This window comes from Triturus cristatus, chromosome 1_2, assembly GCF_964204655.1.
Source record: "Triturus cristatus chromosome 1_2, aTriCri1.1, whole genome shotgun sequence".
NCBI classification, from domain to species: domain Eukaryota; kingdom Metazoa; phylum Chordata; class Amphibia; order Caudata; family Salamandridae; genus Triturus; species Triturus cristatus.
In genome coordinates this window covers 879,545,343-879,572,629 of record NC_140580.1, presented here as the reverse complement: position 1 = coordinate 879,572,629, position 27,287 = coordinate 879,545,343, and the positions used below count along the sequence as shown (strand labels likewise).

The 27,287-nt window shown below is 45.9% G+C and overlaps 1 protein-coding gene across 2 annotated transcripts in view; it reads left to right on the top strand.

Annotated features, from left to right (window-relative positions):
* PRKCZ (protein kinase C zeta) overlaps window positions 1-27,287 on the top strand; it is an 820,696-nt gene that overhangs the window by 693,570 nt on the left and 99,839 nt on the right. For both annotated transcript variants that reach the window (XM_085609332.1, XM_085609338.1), the window contains one exon: window positions 26,245-26,331. In XM_085609332.1, coding sequence (XP_085465458.1) covers window positions 26,245-26,331 — 87 coding nt within the window. The remainder of the gene's footprint in view (window positions 1-26,244; window positions 26,332-27,287) is intronic.

Here is a 27,287-nt window from a genome sequence, read left to right as displayed (position 1 = left end):
AGGTTTTTATTCCCGGTTCTTTCTGATCACAAAGAAAAACGGAGAGTGGAGGCCCATCCTCGATCTAAGGGCACTAAACAAATATATAAAGAGCCAATCCTTCCGTATGATGACGCTAGTAGACATCTTGCGCTTACTCTTGCAGGAAGATTTTCTGGCAACGATAGATCTCCAGGATGCCTATTTTCATATCCCTATATTACAGCGGCATCGGAAGTTCCTGCGTTTTTGAGTGGGTCAACACGATTACCAATTCAAAGTGTTACCATTTGGCCTACGCTCGGCCCCTCGAGTGTTCACGAAGGTACTAGCTCCAGTAATAGTGTTTTTGCGACTCCAGGGAGTGCAAATATTTCCATACCTGGACGATTTTCTCCTGAAATCTCAGTCAAGCACTCACCTGCGACAACACACTCTTCTGTGCCAGGACGTGTTTCGCTCTTTAGGCCTGTCCGTAAATGCAGAAAAATCCCAACTTCATCCGTACCAACAAAGAGATTTTCTGGGAGCAACTCTGGAAACTGTGTCAGCAAAGGCGTTTCTCTCCCAGGAGCGTCTACAAAAGATGCTGCGATTGGTGTCTCTGATCAGATCAAAAGAGTCAGTTTCTGTGAGACTGTTAAAATCGTTTCTGGGAATGGCGTCATCATCCATTGCCTTGATCCCTCATTGCCGGCTGAGGACACGTCCTATCCAGGAAGCTCTGGATGCTCAGTGGCGTCAGGTAACGGGATCTTTCCACGACATGATATGTGTCACAGATCAAATGAAGTCAGCACTCGCATGGTGGACAATTCCAGCCAACTTGACGGAAGGCATGTCATTTCTGTCGCTGCCACCGGACAGGACACTCACGACAGACGCCTCATTGGAGGGATGGGGCGCACATTTGGAGGATCTCTCTGTGAAGGGAAGATGGTCAACACATCAAAGATCTTGGCACATCAACAAGTTGGAGCTGATGGCGATTTTTCTGGCTCTAAAATCATTTCTACCTTTGCTCCAAGGAGAGTCAGTGCTAATACAGACAGACAACACAACCTGTATGCACTATGTGAACAAACAGGGCGGAACAAAATCCCCAAGTCTCTCCAGGTTAGCTCAAAGAATTTGGGACTGGTCTCTCAGTCATCAGATCATGATTATGGCAGTACACCTGCCAGGAGTATCCAATGTCCTAGCGGATTCCCTGAGCAGGTCCTCCTCGTCGACCCACGAGTGGGAGTTACACCAACCCACTCTAGAGAGGATATTCCAACTATGGGGTCGTCCGCAACTGGATCTCTTTGCTACGCCGGAGAACCGGAAATGCCGAAATTACGCAAGCTGGCATCCCCACAAGGAATCACAAGGGAATGCCCTTTTGATAAACTGGTGCAATCTATTTGCGTACGCCTTTCCTCCAATACCCCTCATACCTCAGGTTCTTTGGAAGATGAGGAGACAACCTTGCCACCTGATCCTAATAGCCCCGCGCTGGCCACGGCAAGCGTGGTTCTCAGAACTGCTCCTGCTGTCCCAATGCCAACCAATCCTCCTGCAACATCGGACGGATCTGCTCACAATGAGCAAAGGGAGAATTTGTCATCCAAATCCCTCCTCACTGAGCTTATCGGCCTGGAACCTGAACACCATGAGTTCGCCCACCTAGACATCCCGCAGGATTGTAGGGATATTTTGGCCCAGGCAAGAGCACCCTCTACAGTCAGGACGTACAAGTTCAAATGGAAAAGATTCTGCCACTGGTGTGCTGCTAACGGAGTCCATCCGATACATTCCACGGCAGAGCAATTGCTACCATTCTTCTTGCACCTAGCCAGTTCTGGACTGTCTCATGCAACCCTACGGGTTTTTCTAGCAGCTATTTCCCGTTTCCGGCAAGATGGATCAAGTTCCCTTTGTTCCTCAAGAATAATCCGCCAATTCTTTAAAGGCTTATTCCGAAACTTTCCGCCAGTTCGGCGTCCTCCTCCGTTGTGGCACCTCAACGTTGTGTTAGCGCAATTGATGAGACCTCCGTTCGAGCCCATTCACAAGGCCGACCTAAAATATCTAACTTGGAAAGTAGCCCTACTTCTGGCACTAACGTCTTCACGTCGTGTCAGTGACATCCATGCTTTTACCATCAAACCTCCGTTCCTGCAGTTCAAACCGGATGCTGTAGTGTTACGCACCAATCCATCATTTCTACCCAAGGTGCCTACTGACTTTCATATTAATGAGCCAGTAATATTAAAGACCTTTTTTGCCAATCCTCAGACACCTGCAGAACAAAGATTACATTCTTTGGACGTGAAGCGGTGTCTAAAGTTCTACATCAGTAAGACAGCTTCGTTCCGGAAATCCGATCAACTTTTTATAGCATATGGACGCTGTCATAAAGGACGTCAGGTTACTAAACCAACGATTGCACGCTGGATCTCGGCAGCTATTGTCTTCTGCCACCAAAGGGCAAATAAACCTCTGCAGTCTCCAGTGAGGGCACACTCCACTAGGGCAGTCTCATCATCTACTGCCTTATTTGCTGGAGTATCTTTGCAACACATCTGCAGAGCAGCTACGTGGTCGACCAGACACACGTTTACTAAGCACTACTGCTTGGCAACTTTAAGCGAGGAGGATGCTGCAGTGGGACAGGCAGTGCTGTGCAATCTTTTTAAGTAAGGTGAGCCTCTTCCTCCCACCTCCATATTGTTTCCATTTATATTATGCATTTACAATGTTACAGTTGTTCGATACTGTTTTTATGCATAAGAAGATTGATTATCTTTATATTTTGAATCTATTTTGGCATGGAAACAATGGTGATTGTTACTGCTAGCTATTCTATATTCAAGCATGTGAATCTATGAAAGACACCCTAATACTGGAGAAGAACAATTGTTACTTACCTGTAAACAGGTGGTTCTCCAGTATTGGTGTCTTTCATAGATTCACATGCGACCCTCCCTCCTCCCTTCAGAGGCTCTCTTCTCCTCATACACTCTACAGTCACTCTTGTGCTACGAAAATCTGAGGTGAGAGGCTCTGAGGAGAAGGTTCTAGAGAGGGGCTGACGCCTGATTGGCTGGAGTTCGGACTTACATAATGACAGAGATAGATTACAAAAGTCTTTTGTCTCTCTCCATTGTATTCCTATGGAGTTTTCTCTTATAGGTACACTATGTGTGTTTTTACACCTATATAACGCTAATTATGTGATTACTTATGTATATATTTTGCTATATATATATTGCTATTTTATTTACCGTGGGACTCCCACTCCGACGACGGGGAATATTCAAGCATGTGAATCTATGAAAGACACCAATACTGGAGAACCACCTGTTTACAGGTAAGTAACAATTGTTCTTATACCTCCTGGTGATTTTAATAACTGGGATGTATATACTGAAACTATTACCAGACTGTCCACCAATTTTATGGAGTAAACTAGTGTGTTATTGGAGAGATGCAGATTCTTTAAATATAAACAAAATCAAGATAAGACTAAGTACATTTCGGCATTAAGAAATTTGGGGTCAACATGCAATTTTGGTTCATCATTGGATATTTACATCAGAAGCCAATTTGTACACAGTTTCTATTCAAAAAGAAATTCAGGAACATTTACTTAGTTGCAGGGATCCAAGCCTTTCCAAAGTTGTAGATAGAGCAAAAGGTATTGAGCCTGCCATAGTTTCTAGCAAATGTATCGCAAATTATACCCCTTTTTCTTTGCTCAATTCAATGCATAGTACGGAATTTGTTAATGCAGTTTCTTTTTAGGACAGGTTAAATAAGTCTTTTGAAAGAGTGGTACAGTATGCTTCAAATGTGGATCGAAAACACATTTGAGCAACAATCCTGTTAGTCCCGCATTAGTAAATGTTTCAACAAATATCATAATTTGGGTACTTTTCAAAGCATGTGGCAGAGGTAGGAAAAAGGTTATTCAAGTGAGCAGTGTGGATGCTAATAATGACTGCGTGCATGATTTAGCAAAATTGATTTTCACAGTTGATGCTGAGACACCATTAACTAAAAGAGTCAAATGTCCTTAATGTGAAGTTAAAATGGGCAATTTAATTTTAAGTATCCTGGCTGACTCTGGAGTGCCTTTTACAATTATTTCTGACGTTTTATACAACCAAATGGTGGTCTGAAAACAAATCTGTTCAACCTTGCAGATATTCTTCCCAAGGCCTATGGAGATCAAGACCTTGAGATGTTTGGGTACTTTTTAGAGGATGTATAGTGTCTTTGTAGACCTTTTTTTTAATAAGGTGTATGTGGCTTTGAAAGGCAAAAATATTGTTGGTCGGCAAGATCTTACATAGATGAGTTTAAAACGTATTCCTGGTTCTTACAACCTGGTTCAACTTAATGATACTTCCATTGCTCTACTTGATATTGAAGTTGACAGTGAAATAGATACGATATTAGAAAAATACCCAGAGGTTTTTAATGTAAAAATAGATAATATTAGAAAGTTTGAACACGTTATAAAACTCAAACAAAATGCTGTCCCTGTGGTTCACAAAGTTAGACCTGTACCATTAAGTTTTAGATGAGATGTTTTAAAAGTTATTGGACACATTTTCTGAAGAGGGCCTTATCTGATAAGGACTTCTAGCCACAGATTCCTTACCTTAGAATTATCCTCAGATGTCAGACGGGATCCGAATTTCTTTTAGTGAACAGTACTCCTGCACACTGGTAGGTGGGGTCAGTAGGCTCCGCATGGCTTCGATGGCGACATCCACACTAGATAGGTGCCACCTCAGCACACTGATGCCAGTTCTATTCTTTATGCACCAGTCAGTGCAGATACAGAGAGAGCTACCCTTCAGTCCTTTTTTGACTGTCTTTTTTTGATGTTTTGCAAAGCTTTTTTGAGGGTTCTTCTCCTAGTGTGGCATGGATGTCCACAAGGAAGACCGTCTTCAAGCCCTGCGGTGCCAGATGTCAGTGATGAACCCGTACCTTCTATGCCGTACCTTCTATGCCTCTTTTGCTTGGAATACAACAACAAAGCGAAGACCTGAGCCGTTTGCAGTGCTATGCATCCGCTCATCTCCATAAGTTTTCTGAGGCCATCCGCCTCATATTTGAGCGGCTTGCTCCCTTGCGGTGCACTTTCGGGTCCCGTTGGCTCAGGATGGGCCCCTACTGGTTCCACGCCGGAGGCACAAGTCGGTCCCCTTGGATCCACAGATGGATATGGACCGGTGCCGGTCATACCACTGCAACCTTCCCCATCACCGGCATCGATGCAGATGCTCCTGGTGGTGTCGGCCCTATTCTGATCCCTGACTTTGACACAAAGCCAGAGGGACATCATCTGACTCTGAGCAGGTCTCCCAGGCTGGAGCTTGAGCCCTATTCCTATGGGCTTTGACTCTGGGAGGATTGGGAGGGGTCACTGGACCCTGAGGAATGTCAGCTCTTAGATCCACAGATGGATTGGTGTGATGACTTGTCAGAGGATAGTGGACTCGACACTTCTCCAGATACTGGTTTGCATTCTCCCCCTACCATAGCTATGGAGGAGGGAGCATCCTTTGCAGTGGTGGTGAGAAGGGTAGCCAAGGTGCTGGACCTTAGCCTGCCCTCAGTGACAGTTAAGACAAATGTCTTGGTGGAGGTGCTTCCGCCAGGAGTGACGCCCTCTGAACCACTTCTCCCTTTCAATGAAGCCCTTGCTGATGTCCTGCATGAGACCTGGTCCAAGCCTAGCACAGGGGCTCCTGTGAGCAGGACGATTGCCTGCTGCCACCACCCATATAGCGGGCCATATGCTGGATCTTATCTTTACTTATGATTCCAACCTGAAAGTAGAGGCGACCTCTGACCTGTCTGACCATCTGTTAGTTCCTTTCAGATTTTTAGGCGAATCCTCAGGCAATAGTGCCAGGCCATAATACGACGAAATGAGGAACTGGAGGAAGGTCTCTCCTGAAACTTTGGGTCCCTTGTTACAAAACGCACCCCCTCAACTGACAGATGACCCAAGAAGTGATGTATCCAATTTCAACTGCTGGGTCACCTCCACCCTAGACAGAGTGGCCCCTCTTAGAACAGTTAAATCTGCCAGAAAAAACCCTCTGCCCCTTGGTTTTCCTTGGAGCTACGAGCAGAGAAAATGTTTGGCGTAAATCTTACAATCCGGCAGCTAAATGCTCCTATAGAGCGGCTCTAAAAAACAATTCGCGGGCTGAAGCGCAACACCATTAGGGACTATTATGCTAACCAAATTAAACTGTCTGATAACTCTGCCAAAGAAGTTTTTAGAATTGTCCAATGTTTTACTAAGCCGAAGGCTCTTGACAGCACTGTTTCCCCTTTGGTTACCCTCTGTGCGGATTTATCAGACTTTTTTCAGGAGAAAATACAACTAATTCATTCCTCCTTTCCACTGGATAGGCCCTCTTCGATGTTAAATCCCACCGCAGACCCCCTTGGCACCTTGGCCAAATTTCGCCCACTTCTCCCAGAGGCATCTCTCGTAGAACTATACGATTGTAAATCAGGTTCTCCTGGTGACCCCTGCCCGGCTCAGTTCTTCAAATTACTTGCCTCAAGGTTCAATAGGCTGCTGAACCTGATTTGGAAATCCTCTCTGACAACGGGCATCTATCCCGCTGCCTGGAAACAGGCCTATCTACTACCTATTCTTAAGAAACCAGACGTTGATCCAGCAGAGCACAAGAATTTTAGGCCTATTTCCCTTCTACCAGCGCCTGCTAAAATTCTTGAGAAGGAAGTTCAGAAGCAATTGTCCAATTTCCTTGAATCTAACAATTGTCTCCTTGACTCTCAATCTGGTTTTAGATCAGGCTATAGCACGGAGACAGCACGTTTGGCAGTTACTGAAACAGTATGTGAAGTGGTAGACCAGGGCAGCTCTGCAATGGTTGTGCTGTTGGATATTTCCGCAAACAAATGATGGACGGAATGCTGACAATGCAAACATTCTCCCCCAGTCAAAAGATCTGCGTTAAATCCATTGTTCTTTTGCCCACTACGCCACCCCAGTTTGGACCCAGCCATATGCAAATCAGTCTTGACACTTTGCCCCATGGGAACAGTCCAGACCGAACTACCAGACCAGGTCCTCCCTGGACCGGAAATAAGCATCCTGGGACCAGTTTCAGTGTATGTCACCCTTCTTCAGCAAGGCTTGCTTGAATCCAGTGGCGCAGTGAGCAAGGGACCCCCGTCTGGCCATACCCATCCCACTTAGGGCGAAAAGTGTTAATGCAAACAAATGGTGGATGGAATGCTGACCAGGCAAACATTCTCACCCAGTCAAAAGATCTGGGTTAAACCCATCGTGCTGTTGCCCACTACGCCACCCCAGTTTGGACCCAGCCCTATGCAAATCAGTCTTGACCCTGTGCCCCATGGTAACAGTCCAGACCGAACTACCAGATTAGGTCCTCCCTGGACCGGAAACAAGCATCCTGGGACCGGTTTCAGGGTATGTCACCCTTCTGCAGCCAGGCTAGCTTGAATCCAGTGGCGCAGTGAGCAAGGGACCCACGTCTGGGTATACCCATCCCAATTAGGGCGAAAAGTGTTACTGCAAACAAATGATGGACGGAATGCTGACAATGCAAACATTCTCCCCCAGTCAAAAGATCTGGGTTAAATCCATCGTTGTTTTGCCCACTACACCACCCCAGTTTGGACCCAGCAAAATGCAAATCAGTCTTGACCCTGTGCCCCATGGGAACAGTCCAGACCGAACTACCAGACCAGGTCCTCCCTGGACCGGAAACAAGCATCCTGGGACCGGTTTCAGGGTATGTCACCCTTCTTCAGCCAGGCTAGCTTGGATCCAGTGGCGCAGTGAGCAAGGGACCCACGTCTGGGCATACCCATCCCACTTAGGGCGAAAAGTGTTACTGCAAACAAATGATGGACGGAATGCTGACAATGCAAACATTCTCCCCCAGTCAAAAGATCTGGGTTAAACCCATTGTGCTTTTGCCCACTACGCCACCCCAGTTTGGACCCAGCCATATGCAAATCAGTCTTGACCCTGTGCCCCATGGGAACAGTCCAGACCGAACTACCAGACCAGGTCCTCCCTGGACCGGAAGCAAGCATCCTGGGACCGGTTTCAGGGTATGTCACCCTTCTTCAGCCAGGCTAGCTTGAATCCAGTGGCGCAGTGAGCAAGGGACCCACGTCTGGGCATACCCATCCCACTTAGGACAAAAAGTGTTGGATCTTTCCGCAGCATTCGACACTGTGTCACATCGTATTCTTTTGGAGAGAATTAAGCACTTGGGAGTGAGGGGGAACCAAGGTGGCCTGGTTCCAGTCATTTTTAGAGAACCGCTTTCACCAGGTATTTCTCCGCCCCCACGTGTCTTCATAGAAACCCCTTGTGTGTGGTGTTCCCCAGGGCTCGGCTCTGAACCCACTATTAGTTAATGTCTATTTTACCCCCCTTGCAACTTCGGTCGAGAAATGGGGAGTGAGAGTAGTATCCTACGCTGATGACACTCAGCAGGTGTTCTCTTTCAGAGAACACTCCAAGGCTGCTTTTGCCAACTTTAAACAATGCCTGAACAACATCTCGGCCTGGATGACGGAAAGTTGCTTGAAATTAAACAGTGAGAAAACAGAGGTCTTATTCTTCAATAAATCATCTCCCATACTACCTGAGCTCTGGTTGCCTTCAGAGTTAAACCCCCCGCCGATCCCAGTAGATTCAGCCAGAAATCTTAGGTTTAAATTTGACAATGACCTCTCCTGCAAGGCCCAGATTCGCCAAGTCTCCTCGTCTTGCTTCTGGAAGCTGAGAGCCCTATGGAGAGTCCTTCATTTCGTGCCTGTTGATTGCAGGAAGACAGTGGTCCATGCATTGGTCACGTCCCAGCTAGACTACTCCAATAGCCTCTATGTTAGATTACCAGCTTAACTGGGCCGCAGGATGCAAATAATTCAAAATGCTGCAGCCAGACTTATTAGGAAAGTGCCGTTACGCAACCACATCTCCCCCCATCTGCGAAGCCTCTACTGGCTGCCTGTTAAAAGGAGAATTGAGTATAAGGCGCTCACCATTGCTTACAGGGCCACTAGAGATCGGGGTCCGGGCTACTTGAAACATAGACTCCAAAACTATCATCAAGGCCAGGTTCTGAAATCTAATCACCTCAAACTGCTCAGGATTCCTCACTTCTCTAAGGCTAGGATAGGCGGCCAAGCTTTCTCTGTGAGAACTACGTCAATCTGGAATTCCATGCCTGTCCATATTCGTATGATAGAATCCGCATTTAGGAAAGCGCTGAAAACCTGGCTCTTTATCCTCCCGTAGCTCTCCCCTCTTTCCTCACTGTGAATCTGCATTTAACGCCGGGACACCTCTGTTGGCGGTAGCCGTGCCCTTTATAAATGTAATTGGCTTACTTTACTTACTCACCTGCCCCAGGGGACCACAATTTCCTCACACAATACCCTACCCCCAAGAGCTTCGCGGTCCAAGCCTCTTCCTCCCATGTAAATCCTGGTACATTCCCTAGCACCCCAACGGATATGGAATCCAATAGGCTGGACACCTTAGAAAAGATGTTTTCTTCCTCTAGCCTGGCACTGAGATAAGTGAACACCGCCTGCCTTTTGGGCAATTACTCCCATGCTCTATGGGACTCGGTTGCTCAGGTGCTGTTCATGGTTCCGGAGGAGGCTCAGACTATACTCTGACAGGAGAGTTGCAGCTAAATTCATGATTCATTGTGGGCGGGATAACACCGACTCACTAGGCAGAGCGGTTTCATTGACTGTGACCTTACAGTGCCACACCTGGCTGAGGGGGACTGGCTTTTCTGAGGATGTCCAAGCATCACTTATAGATATGCTCTTTGATGGCTTCCATCTCTTCAGAGACAAGGCGGATTCAGCCCTAGTTCACTTTGACAAATGCAAAAACAATAATTGATGGACAGAATGCAGAACAATGTCATACATTCACCCCAGTACAGAGATCTGGGCCTAAATCCATCGTTTTTTTGCTCACCATGCCATTCCAGTTTGAACCCAGCCATATGCAAATCAGTCTTGACCCTGTGCCCCATGGGAACAGTCCAGCCCGAACTGCCAAGCCAGGTCCTCCCTGGACTGGAAACAAGCATCCTAGGACCGGTTTCGGGCTTTCAGCCCTCGTCAGCCAGGATAGCTTGATTCCAGTGGCATGGAGAGCAAGGGACTCCCGTCTGAGCATACCCTTCCCACTCGGGGTGACAAATGCAAAAACAACAATTGATGGACAGAATGCAGAACAATGTCATACGTTCACCCCAGTACAGAGATCTGGGCCTAAATCCATCGTTTTTTTGCTCACCATGCCATTCCAGTCTTGACCCTGTGCCCCATGGGAACAGTCCAGCCCGAACTGCCAAGCCAGGTCCTCCCTGGACTGGAAACAAGCATCCTAGGACCGGTTTCGGGCTTTCAGCCCTCGTCAGCCAGGATAGCTTGATTCCAGTGGCATGGAGAGCAAGGGACTCACGTCTGAGCATACCCTTCCCACTCGGGGTGACAAATGCAAAAACAACAATTGATGGACAGAATGCAGAACAATGTCATACATTCACCCCAGTACAGAGATCTGGGCCTAAATCCATCGGTTTTTTTGCTCACCATGCCATTCCAGTTTGAACCCAGCCATATGCAAATCAGTCTTGACCCTGTGCCCCATGGGAACAGTCCAGCCCGAACTGCCAAGCCAGGTCCTCCCTGGACTGGAAACAAGCATCCTAGGACCGGTTTCGGGCTTTCAGCCCTCGTCAGCCAGGATAGCTTGATTCCAGTGGCATGGAGAGCAAGGGACTCACGTCTGAGCATACCCTTCCCACTCGGGGTGACAAATGCAAAAACAACAATTGATGGACAGAATGCAGAACAATGTCATACATTCACCCCAGTACAGAGATCTGGGCCTAAATCCATCGTTTTTTTGCTCACCATGCCATTCCAGTTTGAACCCAGCCATATGCAAATCAGTCTTGACCCTGTGCCCCATGGGAACAGTCCAGCCCGAACTGCCAAGCCAGGTCCTCCCTGGACTGGAAACAAGCATCCTAGGACCGGTTTCGGGCTTTCAGCCCTCGTCAGCCAGGATAGCTTGATTCCAGTGGCATGGAGAGCAAGGGACTCACGTCTGAGCATACCCTTCCCACTCGGGGTGACAAATGCAAAAACAACAATTGATGGACAGAATGCAGAACAATGTCATACATTCACCCCAGTACAGAGATCTGGGCCTAAATCCATCGGTTTTTTTGCTCACCATGCCATTCCAGTTTGAACCCAGCCATATGCAAATCAGTCTTGACCCTGTGCCCCATGGGAACAGTCCAGCCCGAACTGCCAAGCCAGGTCCTCCCTGGACTGGAAACAAGCATCCTAGGACCGGTTTCGGGCTTTCAGCCCTCGTCAGCCAGGATAGCTTGATTCCAGTGGCATGGAGAGCAAGGGACTCACGTCTGAGCATACCCTTCCCACTCGGGGTGACAAATGCAAAAACAACAATTGATGGACAGAATGCAGAACAATGTCATACATTCACCCCAGTACAGAGATCTGGGCCTAAATCCATCGTTTTTTTGCTCACCATGCCATTCCAGTTTGAACCCAGCCATATGCAAATCAGTCTTGACCCTGTGCCCCATGGGAACAGTCCAGCCCGAACTGCCAAGCCAGGTCCTCCCTGGACTGGAAACAAGCATCCTAGGACCGGTTTCGGGCTTTCAGCCCTCGTCAGCCAGGATAGCTTGATTCCAGTGGCATGGAGAGCAAGGGACTCACGTCTGAGCATACCCTTCCCACTCGGGGTGACAAATGCAAAAACAACAATTGATGGACAGAATGCAGAACAATGTCATACATTCACCCCAGTACAGAGATCTGGGCCTAAATCCATCGTTTTTTTGCTCACCATGCCATTCCAGTTTGAACCCAGCCATATGCAAATCAGTCTTGACCCTGTGCCCCATGGGAACAGTCCAGCCCGAACTGCCAAGCCAGGTCCTCCCTGGACTGGAAACAAGCATCCTAGGACCGGTTTCGGGCTTTCAGCCCTCGTCAGCCAGGATAGCTTGATTCCAGTGGCATGGAGAGCAAGGGACTCACGTCTGAGCATACCCTTCCCACTCGGGGTGACGAATGCAAAAACAACAATTGATGGACAGAATGCAGAACAATGTCATACATTCACCCCAGTACAGAGATCTGGGCCTAAATCCATCGTTTTTTTGCTCACCATGCCATTCCAGCTTGAACCCAGCCATATGCAAATCAGTCTTGACCCTGTGCCCCATGGGAACAGTCCAGCCCGAACTGCCAAGCCAGGTCCTCCCTGGACTGGAAACAAGCATCCTAGGACCGGTTTCGGGCTTTCAGCCCTCGTCAGCCAGGATAGCTTGATTCCAGTGGCATGGAGAGCAAGGGACTCACGTCTGAGCATACCCTTCCCACTCGGGGTGACAAATGCAAAAACAACAATTGATGGACAGAATGCAGAACAATGTCATACATTCACCCCAGTACAGAGATCTGGGCCTAAATCCATCGTTTTTTTGCTCACCATGCCATTCCAGTTTGAACCCAGCCATATGCAAATCAGTCTTGACCCTGTGCCCCATGGGAACAGTCCAGTCATTTGTTTGTTGTAACGCTTTTCGCATCATTTGTTTGTTGTAACGCTTTTCGCCCTAAGTGGGATGGGTATTCCCAGACGTGGGACCCGTGCTCACTACGCCACTGGAGTCAAGCTATCCTGGCTGATGACGGCTGATAGCCAGAAACCGGTCCTAGGATGCTTGATTCCGGTCCAGGGAAGACATGGCTTGGCAGTTCGGGCTGGACTGTTCCCATGAGGCACAGGGTCAAGACTGATTTGCATATGGCCATGTCTGAACTGGGGTGGCGTAGTGGGCAAAAGAACGATGGATTTAACCCAGATCTCTTGACTGGGGGAGAATGTCTGCATTGTCAGCATTCCGTCCATCATTTGTTTGTTGTAACGCTTTTCGCCCTAAGTGGGATGGGTATTCCCAGACGTGGGACCCGTGCTCACAACGCCACTGGAGTCAAGCTATCCTGGCTGATGACGGCTGATAGCCAGAAACCGGTCCTAGGATGCTTGATTCCGGTCCAGGGAAGACATGGCTTGGCAGTTCGGGCTGGACTGTTCCCATAAGGCACAGGGTCAAGACTGATTTGCATATGGCCATGTCTGAACTGGGGTGGCGTAGTGGGCAAAAGAACGATGGATTTAACCCAGATCTCTTGACTGGGGGAGAATGTCTGCATTGTCAGCATTCCGTCCATCATTTGTTTGTTGTAACGCTTTTCGCCCTAAGTGGGATGGGTATTCCCAGACATGGGACCCGTGCTCACTACGCCACTGGAGTCAAGCTATCCTGGCTGATGACGGCTGATAGCCAGAAACCGGTCCCAGGATGCTTGATTCCGGTCCAGGGAAGACATGGCTTGGCAGTTCGGGCTGGACTGTTCCCATGAGGCACAGGGTCAAGACTGATTTGCATATGGCCATGTCTGAACTGGGGTGGCGTAGTGGGCAAAAGAACGATGGATTTAACCCAGATCTCTTGACTGGGGGAGAATGTCTGCATTGTCAGCATTCCGTCCATCATTTGTTTGTTGTAACGCTAGTTCACTTTGACAGCAGGGCTACAGCCATGCCCTTGGGTCTTTCCATGGCCCCTCGCCAGTCCTAATCTGCCTTTCGTGTCCACGGAAGGGGCTTCCATCCCCATCTGTACCCTCCCAGTCACTGCAGCACACAATCCTCGCAACTTCTGTGTGGCCGAGGATGCAGTACACACAGACCTCGTACGTCAGGCAGCCAGAGGTCGGGCCAGTAGGACCAGTGGATTCTGCAGATTGTCCGGAGGGGCTACTCCCTCCCCTTCAAGATGACCCCTCCATCCATGCCACCTGCTTGCGACGGAGGACATCTTTCTTTGCTCTGCCAGGAAGTGATGGATTTCTTGGCTCAGGGAGCCATAGCGAGGGTGCCGATGCCAGAAGTCGGTTGTGGTTGCTATTCCCGGTACTCTCTGGTGCCCCTGAAGGACGAAGGCCTTCGTGCTATCCTAGACCTTTTGCCCTCTCAATTTCTTCCTCAAGAAGATTAAAATGCTCACGCTTGTTCAAGTCTTGTCTGCCCTGGATCCGTGAGACTGGATAGTGGCATTGGACTTGCAGGACACATACTTATGCATTCTCGTCCTGCCTTCCCACAGGCATTACCTGTGTCTCATGGTGGGCCACTAGCTCCTTCAGTTCAGTGCTCACTTTTGGCCTTACCAGCTCCCCTCTGGTATTCACCAAGATGATGGTGGTGGTTGCAGCTCATCTACGGAGATCAGGGGTGTCAGTCTTCCCCTATCTCAACAACTATCTGTTGGAGGCACGCTCGCCCCAGGGTGTCTTCTCCCAATTCTAGACTACGGCAGACCTGTATTTGCTGTGCTTCACTATCAATGTGCCAAAGTTGCACCTGACTCCCTCTCAGACGCTCCCCTTCATATGTGCTTTTCTGATGTTTCAGCCTCTATCCTGGATTTCGGTGAGACTGACTCTGAGGCTGATGGGTGTCATGGCCTCCTGCATCCTGCTTGCAACACATGTCTGATGGCATATGCGGGGTCTGCAGTGGGACCTGCAGTTCCAGTGGGCACAGCATCAAGGAAATCTCTGACATGGTGCAGATCTCGGTGGAAACAGCAAAAGATCTGCAGTGGTGGGTAACGAACCGCAATTGGATCAGTGACAGACCATTCTCCCTTCCCCAACCAGATCTAACAGTAGTGACCGATGCGGAGAGGCGGAGATCAGAGGCATCTGGTCTCCGGTGGAGTCCGGACTCCACATCAACCTTCTGGAGCTCTGGGCAATCTGGCTGGCATTAAAAGCCTTTCTACCTTCCATCAAGGGAAGGCTAGTGCAGGTGTTCACAGGCAACACCACTGCCATGTGGTACTGTAACAGACAGGTCAGGGTGGGTCCGTGGACGCTTTGTCAAGAAGCCCTGCATCTCTGGGCATGACTGTAACACAGGGCATTTCCCAGGTGGTTCAGCACCTGGCAGGCTTCCTGAACGCCAGAGCAAACTTACTCAGCTGAAAATGCCTAGCAGATCACAAATGGCATCTCCATCCGGAGGTGGTACAAGGTCTCTTTCAGCAGTGGGAGAGACTTGGTTAGATCTGTTCGCCACCGCGAGAACACGTAATGTCAGTAGTTCTGTGCACTGGAGTCTCCAAAACTGCTCTCGCTCGGTGATGCTTTTCGTCTCGAGTGGAGCTCAGGCCTCCTGTATGCCTTTCCACCCATACCACTCTTGCCCAGAGTTCTCAAGAAGATCAGGACCGACTGGGCCCAAGTCACCCAAGTGGCTGCTGACTAGGCTCAGAGAGTTTATCTCGAGCTGTTGAACATGCCCATCTGTCCTCCGATCAGGCTGCCCCTTCGGGAGCATCTTCTGTCGCAGCAGGGGAAGGTTCTTCAACTCAACCTGCCTCTGCCTTTCTGCGTGGAGATTGAGCGGTAACAGTTGACAGCTTTCGACCTTCCGCCTGAAGTCTACAATGTTTTTTTGGCAGCCAGGTGTCCCTCAGCCAAACGATATACGCCTGCCATTGGGATAAGTTTGTGGCGTTGGGTGCAGAAAAGCTAGTTGACTCACTTTCTGCTCCCCTTTCTTAGATTCTTCTCTTTATTCTTTTCCTTGCCCACAGGGCTCTGGGAACCTTAAAGAGTAATCTTTCTGCTACCTCAGCCTTCGGTGGTTGCCTGACCTGCCATCTCTCTTCCAATCCCTTATTGTACATAGGTTCTTGAAAGGTTTGCAACATATGTTTCCTCCTTCTCCCTTTAGCATGCCACAGTGGGACACTAATCTTGTCCTGGTGTTCCTTATGTGCGCTCCTTTTGAGCCCTTGCACAACTGTACTCTCAGGCTCCTTACCATCAAGGTGGCCTTCCTGGTGGTGATAACATTTGCCTGAAGGGTCCGTGAGCTTCAGGCTTCGTCATCCAAGCCTTAATATCTGAACATCTACCCAGACATGCTTGATCTACGGACTAGAGCTTCCTTTCTACCAAAAGTCATCACTCCCTTTAATGTAGGCCAGCCCATCAATCTGCCTACTTTTACGTTCCAAATTTGAAAAACAGGAGGTCCTTCAAAAACAATAAAGCATGCGATAAATATAGACCAGAATCGGCTCTATATTACTTGTACAATGCCCAGCCGGGCATTGAAGTTTTAATAATCAATAGAATTATTTTCTGACATACAATAAATTGTAGAGTGGGACACAGTCCTGTGTCCTTAACATCCGAACAAAAGGTACAGACAGTCAAACAAAAGAAACATACATCAGGCTGAAGAATGAAGCTTTTAGCCAGTTCGAGATACAAGGGCAAGCTTTCTTAAAGGTACAATGTCATGCACAATTTTTAACAAATGTGTTTAAAATGCATGTATGTACATGGGGTCGACGACGTTTCGATCTATTCAGACAATACATAGATCATCATCAGGACTAGAAGGAATAAAAGCCTGATTTTACAATTCCTGTGAGAATGGAAAAGGAAAAAAGGAGAAAGGAGAGGTAAATTAAAAACCTAACATTACTGAGAAGAATCAATGGTGCCAGTTACCATGCACGGCATGCCATACGTGAGGAACACAACAAGTGGTTGGTTGTTGAAGCGAAGGAAGTTGTATTTGTGAAAATAACTGGTGAATAAACCGAATGATCGTGGCAAGACCGCGCGTTCAGACTGTAACTTGCAAAAGTGCGCGTGAGGGACTAGCAATGGTCCGTAATGGGGCGTGTGGTCAACCGTGCCAAGGTATCGTTGTACGGTGAACTAGTGCATGATCGAGTTAAGTGAGCAGTCAGATGGACGTAGGGACTAAGGTGAGCCGGTAACGTTGTGACTGAAAAGCGTAAGGATGGCGGGAAACTAACCCATTCCGGAGACGAGCCCCCTCTAGAGTAATTGCACACAGTTCCAGTGGTTACGCGGATCAATCGTCCAGAATTATACCATGGCGGTTAAGCTGAAAACTAAGAACGGGAAAAGGGTTATAACCGGAACTCCCCAATTCGGGAGGGGCGGAAGGAGGGAAGGGGACTCACCAATTGTGGGCTCCAGCTTGTTGTGGGAATTAAGGGAACGACCAACTACCCAACATAACGGCCTGAGAATCCAAGGTCCGCCTGTGGAAAGACGTAGCGTGGGAGTTAGGGGTGAAAGTAACAGGGTCGAGGACAACAAGACCAAACGGCTAGAGCACTTACCAGTATCAAGGGGGCACTGCACGATCGCCAGTTGGTAGTGCCTGCCTCGGCTGGTTTGGTATAAGGAAGCCACAGGAGACACGTGACAGCCAGGCCTAGGTCATGTGATAGGAAGTGCCGGCTGCGCTGGGATGTGATTAAACTAAGTGAATAGACGGCGGACATGTTGGGTCAGTGTTGTGTGATTCAGGTGAATGGAAAGAACAGAACGAGAATAGGTAAAAACCATACGAGGTTAAGTTAAAACAATATCAAACGTCCACATTTTGTATAGGCAAGGAACAAGTAACAGAATATTCAGAAACAAAAATTTAGGGAACAAATTTTTCGGAAGCGTCTAAATGAGAGAAAGCCAGTCCTCATTTCTGTTTAGACCATTGCGAATAGTATCAAGTAGAATAATAAGTTTCAGCTCTTCTTTATTCAGGATTTGTGCCAGATCGCCACCTCTTGGTGGCAGCTTGATGACTCGTAGAACAGTCTATTTAATGTCCTTGTCCTGGTGATTAGCCTGTTTGAAATGTTCGACCAGTGGCGCATTAGGGACATTGCAGCGAATCCTGCTGCGGTGTTGACCGATCCTCGTTTTTATCTTCTGGGTAGTCTGCCCTATATAGTTTTTCTTGCATGGGCACTGAATCAAATAAACCACATTACATGTGTTGCAATTTGAGAAACCATTAGAATTAATAGTAATGTCACCAAAAGAAAAAGATTTACCTTCTAAGGTCAGATCACATAAATTACAATTGCCACATTTCGCGTGTCCCAGTAATGGCGTGAGGCCCCAACAGGCATTAAGAGTTGTAGGAGATGTTTTTTTGGGGATTGCAGCGCGCACTAGGTGGTCTTTTAAATTGCGGTTTTTGCGGAAGGCAAATAGTGGTCTTTCCAGATTGAGATTGCCCGTATTCAATATGGGCCAGTGTTTCAGAACAGATTTCCGCATCTGATTAGAGATGACAGAGAAGGTGGTGACACAGACAATTCTTTTGGTTTCTTTCTTGGGGTTGGGTGTGAGCAGAGTTTCCCTGGGGCAATACCAGGCCCGTTTCTGGGCGTTGCGAACAAGTCGTTTGGGGTAACCTCGTGCTTTGAGTTTTTCAGACAGGACCGAGGCCTCGGTGAAGTAATTTTCTTTTGAAAAGCAGTTGCGCCGAATGCGCAAAAATTGAGAGTATGGTAAAGAGTCCCTCAAGGCCCTAGGGTGATTACTCTCATATCTAAGCAATGTATTCCGTTCGGTGGGCTTCCTGTAGAGTTTGGTGAGAAGCTCACCTTCAGAGTGGTATATGGTCAAATCAAGGAAGGGAATGGATGAGGAGTCAGTGGACAGTGTGAACTGAAGACCTAGGCAGTTGTTATTAAGCCAGTGTTGGAAATTGGTCAGTGAGTCAGTACTATTGTGCCAGATTAGAAAAACATCGTCAATATATCGACGCCATATTTTGATGCCAGATATAAAGGGGTTAGTGGGTGACAAAATGGTGGTAGTTTCGAGAAAATCCATGCACAGAATGGCCAAGTTCGGGGCAAAAATAGCGCCCATCGACGTGCCTTTGACCTGCTGGAAAAATACGTCATCAAAACAGAAGAAGTTCCTAGTGAGGCAAATCTCAAGTAATTTCAGAATAAATAATGTGGGTACTCCATGTGGCCTTGGTCTAGATTCAAGAATTTGATGGATAACTCTGAGGGCAAAGGGCTGTGGAATATTGGTATAAAGTGATTCCACATCGAGGGTACATAGGAGGTGCTCAGAAGGATCAAATGGATGGTGCTCGATCAAATTGATCATGTCCATGCTGTCTCTAATATAGCATTGAGTCTGGGGTACGAAGTCTTTTATAAAATAGTTGACATACTGGCCTAGCGGTTCTAGAATAGAGCCGCAACCAGAGACTATAGGGCGGCCGGGGGGAGTGGTAAGGTGTTTGTGTATTTTTGGAAGAGTGTAAATTACCGGTGTTCTGGGTGATTTGGCATTGAGAAATTGGAGTTCTTTAGAGCTAAGAAAACCTTCATCTCTTCCTTCAGTAGTAATTTGAAGTATAAGAGCCTGTAATTCAGTTGTGGGGTCTCTAGGAAGTCTGCAGTAGTGTTCAGTGTTGTGTAGTTGGCGGAATACCTCTGCTTTGTAATCAGTCAGTTCTTGTAAAACTATACCTCCCCCCTTATCTGCGGATTTAATGATAATGGAGTTGTTATTTTTTAGGGATTCAATAGCTTTCTTTTCCGGAAGGGTTATGTTAAATGGAATAAACTTTTTTGTGTCTTTCAAGGCATTAAGGTCTTTGAGTACCATCTTTTCAAAGGTGACGATTTCCACCGGTACCATGCTTGACGTTGGAAAAAAGGTTGAAGGGGGACGGAATGGTGTAAATGCCGTCGGTTGAGGTGTGGCATTATTCAAAAAATAGGCATGCAGACGGAGGCGTCTGAAAAATCTAAGTAGCTCAGCATGAAGGTCAAGATAGTTAGGATGCGTGGTGGGGACAAAAGAGAGTCCTTTACTAAGCAGAGATAATTCAGTGTCCCTAAGGAAGAGCAGTGACTTCACTGACTTGATCCAAAAAGAGCGTTATCGTTCTACCTTGACTGCACGAGAGTTCCTGATGGACAACCAACTCTTTGTGAGTTATATCAGAGTAAAGAAGGGAAAGGCCATGCAGAAGTGGACCATCTCCCGATGAATCATGCGCTGCGTTAAAATCTGTTATGCACTGGCCAAAAAGCAAACCACTGAGGGCTTGCATGCTCATTCCACCAAAGTCCAGACTGAGACCACTGAGGTGGCACGTGGAGTCCCGGTCCTGGACATCTGCCGGGCAGCAACGTGGGACTCACTGCACTTTTTCCCAAAACACTACTGCCTGGGCACTGGGGTCCGTCAAGACATGCACTTTGCCTGTTTGGTCCTGCAGGACTTTTGGTATGCAATATTTTGCAGATCCACCTCTGGGGAGGTATTGGTTGGGTATCTATTCTAAGGTAAGGAATCTGTGGCTAGAAGTCTTTAATCCGATGCACAAGTTACTTACCTTCGGTAACAACTTATCTGGTAGAGACTCTGTCTATCTGCAGATTCCTTACCTACTTACCAATCCTCTCCGCTCTGCGAACACATTTCTAGGACCCTAGTTTTCCACAACAGTGGACAGTGTTCTTCATGGCTCTTCACCCCTGCCGTGGAAAGTCGCAAAAATAAGCAGACGTCAGCGCGCTAGGGTGGCGCCTATATAGGCACCGGGCATATCCGATCCAGCGCGCACAACTGCGATGACACCACGTAGAGCTGATCGACTCCACTTACTGGTGTGCAGGTGTACTGCTCACTAAAACATTTATGTATCCAGTCTGACACCTTGGGATAATTCTAAGGTAAGGAATCTGCGACTAGATAGAGTATCTACCAGATGAAGTGTTACCAAAGGCAATTAACTTATTCATTACTACCACTGGCTCTTCAGAGTGGGTCAGTCTAAATGTTATTGTGCCAAAAAAAAAACCAGGAGATATTTGCGTGTCTGCAGACTTGCGCACACTTAATAAAATAAAAACATCATAATAGACCTTCACCACCTGCCAAACATTCAAGATCTATTGGCCAATATTGTCAATTCTAAAATGTTCTCCCTGTCAGATCTTAGCTCACAGTATCATCAAATACCACTTGCTGCAGAATCACAGGATTTAACAACTTTTGTAACGCTGGTTGTTGCATACAAAGTTTTAAGACAACCTTTTGGTTTAGCTTCCGCTGCTAGTGTTTCAAAAGCTCATTGACAACATTTTGGCAGGAATTAATGGTGTTCAGGCTTATCAGGACGATGTTTTGATATTTCAGAAACAGTTACTGAGCGCAGTCACAAACTGATAGAAGTCTTGGACATTTTCAGAAATAATGGCATCACCCTGAGGCGTGAGAAGTGTCAGTTTTAAACCCGCGAGCTAGGTTATTTCAAAAATCGAATCACCTCTTTGGGCATCAAACCTAAATTTCACACATACAAGCTATTTCAGAAGTTACACACCCACCCTGAAGACAAAGTTGCAATTAGGCCATTTTTGGGCATGAGTGAATTTCGTTTTAGATTAATTCTTGGTAACGCCCAGGTTGTCTAACTACTGGGTAATCTTTTTTTAAAAAAAAAAGGATTAAAGTTTATGTGGAGCATACCTGTGAGTGACGCCTATAAAAAAAATAAACAATTGATTGTTTATACACTGGCATTTTCACCATTTATAGCAGGTAAGAAATGTTTTATTACGTGGATGCCAGTCAATTTGGATTAGGTGTTGTTCTATCCCAGTGGGAGCGTGCTAGAGAATAAATAGTAGTGTTTGCTTCAAATTGCTTGAAACAAGCAGAAGTAAGTTATAGCATAATTTAAAGAGGCATTGGCTTGTTCTTGGGTGGTGCAGAAATGTAAAACGTTCCTGTGGTGGACAAACTTTGAAATTGTGACTGACCGCAAACCACTTATTCATTTGTTGAATGGTAAGGCCTTTGCTAGACTCGTTAGATTACTGTCCCGCTTACAAGAATTTAGTTTCACCATCAGATATATTTCGGGATGGAGAAACCTAAGGGATGACTGTCGAGAATGCCGCAACAGGCTTCTTCCAAAGAGGAATATTCAGATTATGTGAGAGTGCGTTGTAGCTTTAGTGGAAGATGTTTTAGATTCCACTGGCATATTAATTAATGAAGAGTGGTTGTCTGCGATAAAGAAAGGATGAAGAGCTTTGTGCAGTCATGGAATTTGCTAAAAAGGGCTGACCCAAAGAGAAATCGCTAGTCTTGTCTCTCAATTCATATGAACAAGTTCGTAGTGAGAGGTCTATCTTAAAAGGTATTCTTATGCGTAATGATATATGTGTACACCTGTGTCGTCTATTCACGAGATGCTTATCAAAGCTGCCCAAGAAGGAAATCTTGGGGTTGGTGGAACTTGCAGAGATTTGAAACAACTTTTTGGGTGGCCCTCTTTGGATGCTCAGATGTCTAGGTGGATAGCTAACTCTAACACCTGTTTCATGTCAGATAAACATTGCAAGGCATGTCAGACTCCAGGATACTTTGTTCCATTGACAGATGAAGCATGGTGTAAATTGTGTTGGATTTTGCTGGGCCGTTTGACTTGTTAACTTGTGATGAAAACTACCTTTTGGTGCTAATTGATTACTGGGATTACTTTGATTTTAATTCTGCACCTTCGACCATGTTTGTGATAAACTTCTTGAGTAAAAGTTTTGGTATTGAAGGTCCACCCAAAGAGTTAGTAACCGATAACGGAACATATTTTACTTCTGCACAAATGTAGAATTCTATTACTTTACACCACATAAAACATTTGAAAGTGGCACTATATTCTCCAACGTCCAACGAATTAGTTGAAAGGATGAATACGTTTTTGAAGGAGAAAATTCAATCAGCATTGGCATGAGAGTTCTGGTGGAAGGTATTTTGAGGCAAAAGTTGTGTTCATTTTTGATTACTCCACACAACACAACAGGCATATCTCAATTTCGTCTTTTGCTAAAAAGAGACCCCAGATCTAAAGCTTGTCCAGACTGTGTTAAAAGTTTGATTCCAAAGGCTGTTGTTTCTGTACCGACAGCAGGGAAGTTGCCAAAAGTGTTGCATCTCTTCAGTCTCTGCAAAAAGTTTTTTTTGACAAGAAACACAAGGTAAAGGAACAGATTTTTTAAGTTGGACATTGAGTGATGAATAAAAATCCGGTCAGAGTCAAATAAGGTGAATCCATTTATTCATCACCTATTCAGGTCATTAAAGTTTCCAAAGGTTCTCTGTTAAATAAAAAGGGGTAGAGGAGCAATAGATTTTTAGTTGAACTATTTCCAGAACAAGACAGTAAAATTATGGAATGTAAAGATGTACATGTTGATGAATTGCTTAATTCCTCTTCTTGGTTTACAGAGAACCTAAATTCTAGAGAAGTGAATCTGTCAGATTCTCTTGTTTTATTTCCTCCTATACTTGATTCAGGGAGTTGTAGTAGTCATTTTATACAGTTGAAGACTCATCATTATCTCTACCAACTTCTTCTACTACTAGATTACTTCATGCTCAAATAGCTGGGTTATAGTCCATTCAAATAGGAGTTCAGACAGAGCGAAGAATTTTGTGGGAACAAACATCATTTTGTAGTTAATCAAAACGGTAAAACTTCCCGCAAAGTATCCATGCCAATAACATATAAAGACTTTTATCTTCATTAGCACTGCTGTGTAATTTTTATGCTTTTTTGTTAAATGGGAAGAAGATGTAGTGTATGTCAGAAGTCCTTTATTTGTTTAGACCTTATTGTTACTTTATTGTTTACTTTCTTTGGTACAAAATTGTTTTTGTTTATTCATTGTTCCATGTTCTGCTACTCGCTGTGCGAGTTCCAATGTTGGCTGCTACTCAGTTGCTGTTGGAGGTCACAGGATGAGGACCCGTCGGACATGGGCTCCTCATTGTTTTACAACAAACATGTTCAAGAAACTTCATATTGCCTCCTGATAACCTCCTTCAACATTTGGCGACGAGAAGTACAAGGAGCACTTCCCTGGAGCACACTGTCAAATTATAACATTTTCAAATTGGATTGTTCGCCGTCATAATTGATCGTGTTCTCTGTTATTTCTCCTGGACACTGGATGGTTTTGCCACCTCCACAAGTTTCCCTTTGAAGTCGGCTGAGGAGTTTGGATCGTCACCCAATGGGAACCCTGCTGCTTCTTGCAGCCGTGCGGGCAGCCTGGGGATCTTGACTGGAAAATCAGCTGCTTAAGAGCTGCGTGTGCTTTTGTGCACTCTTCAGCCTAGCATCTCGCCCCCTTGCAATGTTGTGTATCCTTCAAACGGGACACTTTATTCTATTGGACAACATTGATCACTTGATGGTCACATGATGCAGTGACGATATCACGCTCCATGCGGTGGCCATCTTTGGTCGGGATCATTTCCCATTGAAAAACACGAAAAAGTTTATCAGTGGGCATGTTCTTACCTTAATGCATAATTAACTTGATACAGATTTGTTTTTGTTTAGTCGTTATTCCATGTTCTGCTACTTGCTCGGTGTTTTCCAGTGTTGGCTGCTAAGGCAGTTGCTGTGGAAGTCACAGGATAAGGACCTGCCAGACGTGGGCCCCTTAATGTTTTATAATAAACTTGTTCAAGAAACTTCATTTTGCCTCCTGATAAACTCCTTCAACACATAGGTCACATTTCTGAAATCTTGCTATGAGCATTTCTTCTTCTCACTCAAATTGCTGTACCTTTAGGCACAATTGAGATAAATGGAGACTCTTCAGAGTCTTAATAAAAATCAGACTTTAATTGTTCAATCTAGTGGAGATCCCAGGCCAAGAGGTAAGGGTTCTAATTTTCATGTTTGTGGGTTTATCAGGCTGTAGCCTAAGTGGCTTTATCAACCTGGCACGATGAGTTAATGGTATGTTGATGCTCAAGCGGTTCCGGGGTGGTTAAGAGTAGTTTCTCCAGAGCAGTCAAGGGAGCTCCATCTATGCTAATCATGTCTTAGTAAGGAATAGATACTTACCTGCCTCAAGTCTTCACTTCAATTTGGTGGTGAGTCCCTGCTGAGGAATACACCAGCTACTGTTGATCAGAATCCACCTTGAGTTCATATCATTGCTGTGCCACCACAAAGACATGATGCCCAGAACAGGACGTTGTTGGAAGTGTAGGGAATTAGATAATTTCCTCATTTCAGTGATCGCACCATTCAGATGCCTTCTCCAGACATGCTGCGCCCGGCAGGCACCAATACGAGCCGCGTCAATCTCACGCGATTGCCTGATCCACCTTGTAATGAGAGCTGCACCAGTGTGAGGGTTGCTAGCCACTTCAATCTCAAGAGAATGCACAATCCACCTTGCATTGAGAGATACATCAGCGTGAAGGGCACGTGCACAGCACTTGACCACCCAGCGCTGGTGGAACTTCAGACACACCTTGCAAGAAGATACTTATCTGTTTCCTGCCTCACGTCTTCACATCGGTAAGCACAGGCTCTGGGCAGATATACTGACTGGAGCTTTTTCTTTTTAAGTCCGACCACATATCCTCTCCAGTACTTTCGACCCTGGCAGCAGAGTTAGATCTCCTCCTCCATTCTCTGGGATCAAGACTGATTGATCCAATGATGTCCCATGTAGGCGGGCTTTGTCTTTCCAAGCTTATTTGCGGTTTCTGTAGCTTTGCCTCATCCTTTTTAACAGGGGTGGCATTGGCCCTTGCTAGTCCTTTTATGTCTCTTTGCGTACACAGGCAAAGGCGCCACTGGCAGACTAGAGCAGTGTCTCATTCACATACATCGCACAGTGCAGAGGGCATATCAGAGGCGCAGTCTGAAAAAAGCATGCACCAAGAGACCACTACCCGCTACTTAACCGGACAGTTTGGTGGTCTTCATGATCTCTGGCACTAAAGTACCGCTGTAAAGTGTTTCCGGATTATTCTCTGAGAATGAGATGTTCTAGATTGTGAAACGAGAAAAGGTATTATACACAACATTTTTGGAGCTGTGAAAATACTGTGTATTGCTCACTTGTGTAACTCATTGTTCTGTCTCTTGGGACTGTAACGTTTTGCATCTTGCAGGCCCACGATTTGCGTCTGGAACAGTAACCACTTCATTATTTATTTTATTGCATTTTTTTTGCCTGACCAAGTAAACCGCATTGCCACTTTGCCTGTAAAGTGTTACTCAATAAATATTTTTCCTATTCTATTAAACTAAAGCTTCAGCTTTGATCTCGACCCATTTTCCACGACTTGCATGGTCAAAGAAAATGTACTAGTTTATGAAATGTTGAAACGCAAACATTTTTATATACAGAGGCTTATGTTAATTTTATTTCTTATTTTTAGGTTATTTCTAGTCATTGATTACGTAAATGGAGGAGATCTTATGTTTCATATGCAACGTCAAAGGAAGCTCCCCGAAGAACATGCAAGGTATAGTTAAAAAACAAACAATAGGATCAACCTTACCACCGCCTGATTCAAAACTGCCAGTTTGTGTTTGTAACTAACAACTTGCACAAGGAGAGGGGAACCCACGGAAATCTTTCCCCTAATTGATGAGGTAGACGGCCCCCAGTGAGGAGCATTCCCTGTTGGTTCTCGCCTATTTTAATGTGGGCTTCCAGTAAATGATTTCACAATAGGTCCCAAGACCCAAGCACTCATTAGCACACTGTTAGAAATACAGCGCTCTAGGTAAAGAAAACTGTTTTAGTTCTCTACAGTAGATGGCTCATTTCATATTACTGATCATTGGGAAGACAGGAAACATTCTGTAATTAATTACCGTTGCAAATTACCCAGCTGTACACGTTATTTGAAACTGTGTATGTAACAAAATGTAGTCTTCATAACCTTTTGGTCAAAACCTTACAAAATTGCTTTAGGCAAGGGAACAATTAGTAAGGTAAATAGGCGACACATTTGCTGCTTAAAATTTACCCTATAAAAGAAGGTATTCCTAATGTCTCAGATTCCAGAGATGGTCCATGGCAATTGCTCAGAATCAGAGCACTCTTGTCCCAGAGAGATGCTTCACATAGGCTGAACACCTCGTTGGGGATTGTTGCTGTGTGAGCTAGTCTCATCCCTGCTGTTAGGCATCCTGGTACCCCAGGAATTTAGAAATGGGAAAAGTAATTAGCTGGTATTAAACCAGAAGAATACTGCGTTTGTACTTTCCTCTCCCTCCCCTTACATCCTACAATTCCTTCTTTTCCCCTTACTAGCTACAGAATTAAAACTGTGATCTACTAAACTATGAAAAAAATTACTATTAAAAAAACGTTTCCCCCATTTGTTGTTTCTATCTGTTTATTAACATTTTCCTTTTTCAAGTATTGGCAACAGTCGTATATCATCACGAATAAACTACATTAGGTACAGAT